A 10,382-nucleotide genomic window follows, 5' to 3' on the forward strand; every position below is an offset into this window, starting at 1 on the left:
TGTGTGTGTGTGTGTGTGTGTGTGTGTGTGTGTGTGTGTGTGTGTGTGTGTGTACACACACACAGTATTTATTGGCTTGGCAATATTTGGCCACTCTTCCTCGCAGAAGCACTCCAAATCTGTCAGCTAGAGAGGGCATCTTCTGTGCACAGTCCTGTGCAGGTCAGTCCACAGATTGTTCTGTTGGATTTAGGTCTGATCCAAATAACTGATTTGGATGTGTACTCTGTGTCATTGTCCTGTTGGATGGTATAAGTCCTCTTCATCTGCAGCATTCTGGCACTTTTGCTGTTTGATTGGTATTTGACTGGTATAATTTCATCCACTTAAGGAGGGGATTATATGGGACTAAAGCCCCAGTTCCAGCTGAAGAAGAGCATCCTGAAAGTGTAAGAATGCCACCACCGTGCGTGGGTATGGTGTTCTTTTTGGTTATGCAACAAAAAGTGTTGTTTTTGGACAAAAGTACCTTTTGGAATTGTGGCCAAAAAATTCAGTCTCACACATTTTCCTTCATGCTTTTGGGAGAATTTATGCTTAAGTTTGTTTGTTTTGGGGGTTTGGGTTTTTTTGTTTTGTTTTTTTGCAAATTGTACTTGGGTTTGGATTAGAGCTGGGCAATAGAACGATAGCGATATGTATTGCGAAATAACTTTTTCTCGATAGAAAAATTGAACTATTGCGATAGGCCTCATCGCTCTTGTCCTCTTAAAAAACAACAACAGCCAATCCAAATTAAGTAGTGCAGAGCCGAACCAATCACAGCCGCAGCGTCGCGTCACGTGACTTGTTACGTACAGCACAAGTGCCAAGCCGCACATGTGTATTTGTTTTGGGAAGCACCAGCCGCCGTGCCGCCCGGTAATGGAGGAAATGAGTGTGCCGACTAGAGAAAAATCGACCGAGAGCGTGACTGAAGGTTACCGAAGAGAAAACAGATGATGGTTCCAACGCCGGAGAGATTGTCGAACGGAAGAGCCATAGAAGTTCCGTAGTGTGAAGGTATTTCGGCTACCTTCACACTATGTCTGACAAAAAGAGTTGTGCCGAAAGCAAGTCTGGAAATACAATAAAGCGGTGCAGCTCAGTCTCTGACTGGAAGCGCTAATTCGTCATTCGGGTTTTGTCAGACTAAAGTAACTGTTAAAACTGTTTGAAAAGCTCAGCTATACAACAAGGAGAGATTGAGAATTTCCTTTTAGTTCTCAGTTTATTTGATATTGACAAAAGTTAGTCAGTTTTGTCTGTTCTTCTGTAAAACAAATTAAGATTTATTTTTAGAATTAATATTTTGTTTCTAAGTGGAATTGACAATTTAGTCTGTTTCGTTTGTTCTATTTTGAAACTTAAACGCTTTAGCGGCTGCCTTTTGTGTAGTTTGCAATATTTGCCTTTATTTATCTGAAAAAGTCTCATGTTTCTTAAGTACATCTACCCTGTTGAACTTATTATGGGAAATAAATATTTAAATAAAACAAGCTGCTGATTATTTCACATTTTGCTTGTGAGCAACGGCACATTTAAATCTTACAAATATAGTTATTTGGCTTATATCGTGATAGATATCGTTATCGCCTGAAATGAAAAAAAAAACATATCGTGATATGAAAAAATCTCATATCGCCCAGCTCTAGTTTGGATGCTTTTCTTTGCCAGAAAGGCTTCCGTCTTGCAATCCTGCCCCATAGTCCAGACAAATGGAAAATACATATTGAGATTGTTGTTACATAGTACACAATGGTGCTTTCCAGAAATTCCTGCAGCTCCTTTAGTGTTACTCTAGATCCTCTGATAGGCTCCCGAGCTAGTTTTCACCTTGTCTTTTCATCAGTTTTTGGGGGACATCCAGGTCTTTGCGGTGTCAGTTTTTGATGACTGTCTTCACTGTGTTCCTGGTATATTCAGTGCAGTGGAAACTTTGGTACCTTTCTTCTGACTGATACCTTTCAACAGTGAAATCTCTTTGATGCTTTGTAAGCGGTCTGTGAACCAAAGCTTTTGATGCAGCAGGCAACTAAGTAAATGTCAGGAAGGTCCTGCTAGGACCGCTGAACTGTATTTGGGGTTAATCAGTCTCTTTAATTGATAGCAGGTGTGTACACAAGAAGACAGAACGCTGTCTGCTGCTTCAACAGCGTATTCCTTTAAAGGTGTGCCGACTAATAGATTTGTTTGTTGAAATAATTGAATTGCTTTGAAATCATTGTCAGTGAGTTATTGTGGTCTCTTTTTTTTTTTTTAACCTCACTAAAACCTGGTATTTAAAGAGGTATGTGTACACCCTTTATAGCCACTGTACTAAGAATAGTTGCTATTCATCATTCCATAGCATTCATTAAAGTAGTTCCTGCAACTCCAAATTCATCCGAATATGTTGTCTTCCATTTTTTCTTAGTTTAGTTTGATATGCGGGGGAGAAGAATTCAGTGCATCATGCAACAATACACAGGAACATGTGCCTGTGGCATCAAAGCTAGTGGATGGTTCAGTTCTAACTGTAATCTTTAGTCTTTTAGAAATATGTAGAGTGTAATTTACCATTTTGTTTCTTGTTGAATGACCTGACATCTTTGTAGCATGTTGCCCCGTTCCTAGAACCCAGTTAGTTGAGTGAGCAATAAAGTCATTAGCCTAAACAATGAAAATAAGATCCAAGTTATCAAAAACTCCAGCTGAATTGTGCTGTAAGCTGTTTTGAAGTGGACTGCGAACCATACATGAGAAAATAACAAATATTTTTGAAATATGTGATTGCAGAGTCGTGACATTATTTCCCTCGTCTTCATCTTGCATAAACATAGTAAATTGGTCTCTCTCTCTGTGTGTGTACACACAGTATTTATTGCTTAAAAGTAACTGTGCGGTTCTTGTGTGCTTTTAGCAAATTTATGCACATTTTTATTGCATATGTTACACCTGCGCTCGTCTACCTCTCAATTCAGCCACCCACTTGCCACCAACACATCCTCCAGCTCCAGCTTTACCACTAATGAATGATTAAATAGCTGCCATGTCAGTTTGAGCCAAGCAGTGAGTCATTGTTGGACTCTCTAGTGTCCTGGTTAGACCCCCGCATTGCAGCTTGCCCTCAGATGATGGATGTGTCGGCATGCGAACTGCATCTATGCTAGGCCCAAACATCCAGCAAACTAATAGACTTTGTTAACTAATGCATTAATGACCCCAATCAAAATGAGGATTTGATCTGATCCCATGCAGCAAGGAGATTGAAATACTGATTAATTCTAGCTGTTGTTTGAGCCCAGTCTGATTTCCTGGATTCATTTGAGTTCTTTATTCAGATTTCTTTCCTAGCATATGATGTTTCTGGCAATAAGAAATGCAGACACATGATTCACAGTCTTTGACAAGGTAGAAAAGGCCATTCTGCTGTTAAAATTTTTATACCATTGCTGAGCTTTTGTGGTCCTGCTCACTTTAAGCTGTCATGTTTGGCATGATTAGACACATCTTCTCCCATCAGTTTCCTTCTTCTAGAAGCCTTTTTACTGAAGGTGAAAGCAGTGACTTACTGTGTTGGCTCCTCTCGTGTCATTTCCAATGACAGACGTTAATATTTTAGCTGAATCGTCTGGATGACATGTTTTATCAAATTTGAAGGTCTGTCATCAGATTTGTTGGGATACTTCAGTGAAATCACACACTGTGAACCAAACAAACAAAAAGATGCATTCTCACCAGCTGTTGAGATTCCAGGTTTTAATATTAATATTCTTTTGTAAATTGATTTTTTTTTAAATTACATTGTAAAATGTTATTGTTGAGCTTTTAAAACATAATGTTTTCAAATATGTTGTTTCATGCAAGTATCTTACACCAGGGATGTTTTAACATCATATAAAGCTCTGGGAATAAACAGCAATTAGGGTTGGGAGAGATGTTAAAATCGACAGTCTACAAATATACATTCAAGGAGGTGTGAAACATTAACCTGTGTGTCTCTTACCTTTTATTGTTAACATAATGATTAAAATCCAGCTAAAACAGAACCTTTCAGAATCAGCTTTATTGACAAGTATGTGTGAACTGGGCTCCGGCTATTTCTTTGCTTTCAGTGTACAGAACAGAGTAGATGGCAGACAATACTGAGAACATGACACCAACACGTGTAGCATGTTCATGTTGCGTTTACAGAGTTGATGGCACTGTTGATTATAAAGGGTTTAATAATTCCCATATTGACACATGTGGGCACACATGCCTATTCGCTTTAATGTACAGTTAGGTCAGTAAATATTTGGACACAGACAATTTTTTTTTCTAATTTTGACTCCATACATTACCACAATGAATTTTAAAGGAAATAACTTCAATGCGGTTGAAGTGCAGGCTTTCAGTAGGTTGAAAAAGATTGCATAAAAATGTGATGAACTAAAGCATTTTTACCACAATACCTTTAATTCAGGGGCTCAAATGTCATTGGAAAAATTCAGTAACTAAAAATAAAATCTTCATTTCTAATATTTGGTTGAAACCTTTTGCTGGCAATGGGTCTAGTCTTCAACAAGCGAAATGCATGCTATATTATGTATCTGTATTATGAAACACTGACAGATCTGTTTGTACTGATACATGTTGGATATAAATAGAGGGGGGAGTGAGTGTTGTTAAGAGTGTTAAAATAGAAGATCATATAATGAAGTGACCCTGGTGTTCTGTTTAGTAGCTCCATGACAAAATACATGATTTCCGTCCAACCGTATATTCCTGTGCTGCTCTCAAGCCTCACTGCACAACCTGTGTAACTCCGGCTACGTCCACACGTACACGGGTATTTTTTGAAAGCGGAGATGTTCTGTTTTCGTTTGTAAAAAAAAAATCCCGTCCACACGTAAAAGCCAAAAACGAAGGAAAACGCTGCCGGGAACATGCCAAAGCAGCAGGTAGCGATATATTCCTGACCGTGTAGAAATGTTGGCCAATCAGAAGTCTAGAAGCCTGGGTGGGAAAGAGTAAACAAAGATGGCGCATAGAAGCAGCACTGAGTCCTATGTGTGGAGGACTCAGTGCTGTGTGTGTATATGTAAGCATTTAAACACTGCAGAGAGGAAAAATGAACAGTAACGGTATTTTGTCTAAGTCCGCCATGGTAGAAATTCATTTCACTGAAACAATAACCTGGCGCACAGTGTGACGTCAAACTGTAGAAATATTGGTCCACACGTAAACGCAAAAACGGAGTTTTCGAAAATATCCACCCTGGCAGGAGTTTTTAAAAAATCTCCATTTTCAGTGACCGAAAACGCCGTTTACATGTGGACAAAAGGTGCAAACGCATAGAAAAATCTGCGTTTTCAAAAATACCCGGGTACGTGCGGACGTAGCCTCCCACTTCCCCCTCTGTGCTCACCTCAGGCTTTTTTGTTTTTGTTTTGTTTTTGTTTGTTTTTTTTTAAAATCAGGGTTGTTTTGTCCCTGCTTTTCATTGGGCTTAGTGCTTCTAAACTGCAGCTGTAAATGGCTAACAAGTAAAGGCTGACTCATGCTGTAGACCATAGGTGTCAAACTCTGGCCCCCGGGCCAAATTTGGCCCGCAGCCTAATTACATGTGGCCCGCGAAGCCATACCAAATTATTATTAGAGCTGGCCTACTGGTATTATACAGCTAATATATATATATTGCTTAGTATTAAGCTTTGCTTGTTCCATATTCAGTTTTTTAGCAAAACTTGTTTGAGTCCATAAGAAAAGATTCATTCTTATATCTGGAGGAAGATTTTTTTCCCAATAAATATTAATGTTAGCCCAGTTTTGAATTTTGGCCCACTGTGTATTTGAGTTTTACACAATCCTGCTGTAGACGGATGCCAGCCTTCGGCTGGATGAGAGCTTCCCAGTCGCCACCTTTCATCAGGTTTAACACAAACCTGTAGCTCGTCTTGCCTTTCAGTGGGTTTTGTTGAAGTGCTGATTGTGTGCCGGTAAAAATGAAAACCTTTTTAGTTGGGCTTAGTCTGAAAACTTTGCAGAGAGAAAATATGTGCAAGTTGAAAATAGGTTTATGCAGGCAGTATTCAACACTTTTCCCTTCCAGCACTAATCCACACATGGGATTTGAGGCAGGAAGCAACTCTGGTACTTTAAGACACATTCAAACAGCTTGCAAAATAAAAATTAACTCAACATCGAGTGTACGGCTGCTACATTCTCTCTCTCTCTCTCTCTCTCTCTCTCTCTCCTTTTTTTTGCTTATACTCAAGTGAAAGCCTCAACAATGATAGGGCTTCACTATTTCAGGAGCAAATCAGACCTGTTATATCTGAGAGGCCAAAATCCACCCTGCTGCGAACAGCCCATAGATCAAGAGATACTATAGAGATTGTGGGGTTTACCTTCAAAAGATGCTCAGATTTTCAGACATGAACCACAGTATTGTACAGCTAGATGTAACACTGTATGCCTCTGTAGATAAGAAAAGCATTCTTTAGGGAAATGTGCCTGTGGGGGAAGGCATGCCAAGAAGGCTCACTGTTCCCTGTATAGCTCTATTGAAAAGACTTCCCAGCAGAAGCATTATCTGACAGGTTATGGCAGCTCTTTGCACTGAAGGAAATGCAAGAAGCCGAGAGAGGCTCTTGAATGAATTAAGTGGATTAGATGAAGCTAGGCTGACATCAGGGCCAGGTTTGCGCTAATGTGAGTACCGGTGCTGACCAGTGTTCAGGGCTGAGCATCACAACCAGTCTTTGAATGTTCTTGTTCACATGTGCTCCTGACTCCAGGTTAGAGTTACCTCATCAGGTTACAGAAGAGAGCGCGGTAAACTCTGAGTACTGTAATCAGTAAGGCTCAATGATAAATATTTGATGTATTTATTTGAACCATGCTGTGGCTGATCTTAACATGTTATAGCCACACAATGTTCCTGCACTCCTCCGCTTCTTTCTCCTATTCATTTACTGTAAACAGAGGTCATTCAGCCTGCACTTTAAAAAATGTGTAGGCAGAGTTCTCTCATCTTTGGTACGTTTTCATTTCTAATGTGAAAATATCAGCGCAAGGTCATGTTGTAAATTGCAAGGAGCTCTCAGCATTTGAATGTACGGGACCAAAAAGGCGTTCCAGGTGAATAACATTTCTGCATCACAGTCGCTGTGTCATCAACCATGTTGTCAGTCACAGTCTTCCAATTTCCCAAACACGAGGAATGCTGTGGTTGGAAGGAAGCTGCAAGGCCAGCAGTACAAGCATTGCACAGAGTGAAATCAGTCAAGTGTGTACATGAAAGTCTTAATTAGGTTCTCCTTTGGAGGCACATTAATTGGGATGAGCAGCCAACTAATTCGAATTGGCAAACAATAACCATGGTAACAACTTTAGACCCAAATAATGTGCGAAATCACCTTAACCACTTCGTGTACTCGTGGTGGCTTTAGTTCAGTGTTTAATCCTCAAGACGTCTTTTCTCTCCTGTCGCTCTCACACGTTCCACTTCATATCTGCTGGCAGGTTACTGCCTTGTTGCTCAGCGCTAATGATTCAAAGATTTTTGTTTCACTTGGACAGCTTTTACTATCTGATCTGTCTGAAAGTACCTTTCCACTTTGCATCTTTTGCTGCATGACATGCAAATCAGCCATAACATTAAGAAGCCATTGATCTTAGTGTTTTGTTAAACAGCACCACTGGGCTTCACCAAAGCCAGAAATGAATACTGTTCACAGTTATGTATCCAGTGTCACCAGAGAATAGAGCCAATAGGGGAGTGCTGTTTTGCCTGTTCTGTTTAGATCTTGGGTATTAGTGATTACTTTGTGCCATTTCCTGTAGCAAGCTGCTTTATTTAATGATTTTTGTGCTGTCTTAATTTTCCAGAATGCTGAGGTGTCAGTGTTTGAGGTCAACATTCGGTTCATAGGAGGATTGCTGGCTGCCTACTACCTCTCTGGACAGGAAGTAAGTACTTATTTGCTTGTGTGTATTGTATATGAGAGTGTGAGAATTTTTTAGTGTTATTTTTTCTACATTGGACAGAAAATTGATGAAAATAGATGTTAGTTCAAATCACCTGGGCTATAATCCTCAAAAATGATCTTCATGTCTCCTTGTTTCATCTCTCCTCTCCTCTCCTATTAAAGCCAACAGGCAAATTTTGCCTCTTGGTTTAAGGAGCTGGTGAACTTTAAATCCAACCATCCATCTTTCTTTTTCTGTTCTTTTCCACCTCTTCTCTGTCCATCCAATCCGCTCCAACTTTCATGCCCAGCCGAGCAGTGCTCCCTCTATAATAGGAGCAAATACATCAAACTCGCCCAGCACAACCTCCACGACTACTGTGCTCCCAAGAATTTATATGGGGGGGGTTACTGCCCGCCAACAGATCTCGAAAGAAATCAGTGCTTTTCTTAGCCTTTTCACTTCACCACAAATACAGCTCTGACACAGTTGCTAACTTTCAATATTGTCTCCTGTAAATCCTGATTTCCCTTCCTTTAGTCTTTGTTTCTCAAACCACAGCTGTCAGAAATGCCTACAAGTACACCCTGAAGATACAGAAATCAAGCGGTGTTTTTTGCGAGTAGACAGCCAGTGAAGTTCTCAAAATAAACCACGATGGGCATTTTGCTTTGATTATAGGGCCACACCTTTAGATGAAGGCTGCTGTGGTTCATCTAAAGGTGAAGGTTGTTTTTGTAAAGACAAATCTATTGTCTTGTCCTGTCACTAATATTGTTCTCTTCGTACCTTTCATGTACATCAAGAAGTAGTCTGAAAAAAAGAAAATTCCGGTCTTTTAAGTGACATTTGTGAAAAATATGATCAGTTTAGTAGCAGACACCCCATTCACATTAACTTGATGCTAGTGGTCAAGACTTTTGTGGCATTTTCTTGCCCTTTATGCTTTGCTCATTGTGGGAAACCATCAGCTTATTCTGCTGTCCTAATGTCTAAAGAGCACATTTTTGCAGTGAAGCCATCTGGTCAGAGAATGTGTGTGGGGTGAGCCAGTCATTTAACTGCTAAGACGAAAGCTCAATCGGATGATAGCCAGTGGTTTTAAAATGCATTTCAATAACCGCAGTTATTCATTTGCTCTTGATAAAGGCCTTGTACCTGCTATAGATTGCATATAAATGATAGATCAGAGGCAGGGTTGCTAATTTGTCAGCTAGTTAAATCTGTTTTTAAACTGTACGGCTCTAATAAACATAATCATTAACTGTACCATGTAGCAGAGACATCAGAACTATTGTTTGTACCAGGCTGTTAGTGGACTTTTTAATGCTGCAAGGTTGGGCTTTTGTATTATGGGAGGCTGTGTACATGGACTCACTTAGAGCTGGACTCAAGTAGCGATTTAAAAAGTGATGGCAGTTCCACATTGGCCTCATTTCAGACATGGAGTCTTTGACTTGGTTGCTTGCATGTCGCCAAGCGTCCTTACATAAGTTCAATAGATGAAGAAAATATCACAGAGGTAAGGCAGCAGGCCCACTTAAGTTTAAAGTGGGCTGTATGTGACATCCCTGCTGTAAGGGGAAGCTGTGGCTGAATTAAAAAGAGGGTAAATATAGACGTGAGTGTCTCAAAGTTCAAGTTTTGTATTTCTTTTTTAGTGGGGAGAGTAGAAAGCATAAACTAACCATTTATTTACAATTAGATTTTGGTTAACAGCTGAGGAGAAATCCAAAAAACGTATTTGAAAATTGGAATGAAAGACCGTTAAACACCCTAAAAGTAACACGTTTGTTTTGTTGGGTAATTAAAGCCATGAAGAGAACAGATTAGTCATTTGCAATGTTTCAGAAGCAGATTTTAAAAAAACCAAAAAAAACAAAACAATCTTGTTCTGCCCACTCACTGAAAAATGCTCAACAAACTTTACTAAGTCACACTGAGTGTCCAGAGGTTGTGGGTTGGATTTATGGAACCGATAAACATTGTGATAATTTACTGCGAATAACAACAGAAGCCCAAGTGGCTCACAAGCCAAACTTAATGCCACTCTTGTTCCCCACACTGCACTTCACCTCCTATTCCCTTGCTCAATTTCACTTCCCCCACCCAAATCAAACTCAGTCATTCATCAGAGCCCACTGGAGTGATAATAGAAGCAGTGGGAGGTGGAAAAAGAGGGAGATCGAGCATGGGAGGGCTTAGAGGAGAGACAGTGATGGAGGGAACAGAGGAGAGGGTGGAGAAACCTGTGCGATGGGACAGTGAAGATGAGTGGAGGGTGTTTGGAGGTGATTGTTACAGATAAAGAGATGTGAGTGGGGAGTGAGGATGATGAATGACTCTGGAGGGGAAAAAAGCAAGTCAGATTCATTCTTCACTCTCACTGAACATGTCCTTGAGCAAGGCATTTAACCCTCCTACTGTTCAGTCAGCAGTAGAATAAATACAGATTGTTATAAAAA

The 10,382-nt window shown here is 40.0% G+C and overlaps 1 protein-coding gene across 5 annotated transcripts in view; it reads left to right on the forward strand.

Annotated features, from left to right (window-relative positions):
* Nucleotides 1-10,382, forward strand: part of man1a2 (mannosidase, alpha, class 1A, member 2) — a 138,078-nt gene that overhangs the window by 72,261 nt on the left and 55,435 nt on the right. For all 5 annotated transcript variants that reach the window (XM_005745265.2, XM_005745268.2, XM_005745266.2 and 2 more), the window contains exon 6: nt 7,837-7,917. In XM_005745265.2, the coding sequence (XP_005745322.1) occupies nt 7,837-7,917 (81 nt within the window). The remainder of the gene's footprint in view (nt 1-7,836; nt 7,918-10,382) is intronic.

The sequence above is a fragment of the Pundamilia nyererei genome, unplaced genomic scaffold (assembly GCF_000239375.1).
Source record: "Pundamilia nyererei isolate P.nyererei 1_Seehausen unplaced genomic scaffold, PunNye1.0 scaffold00157, whole genome shotgun sequence".
Classification (NCBI taxonomy): Eukaryota; Metazoa; Chordata; class Actinopteri; order Cichliformes; family Cichlidae; genus Pundamilia; species Pundamilia nyererei.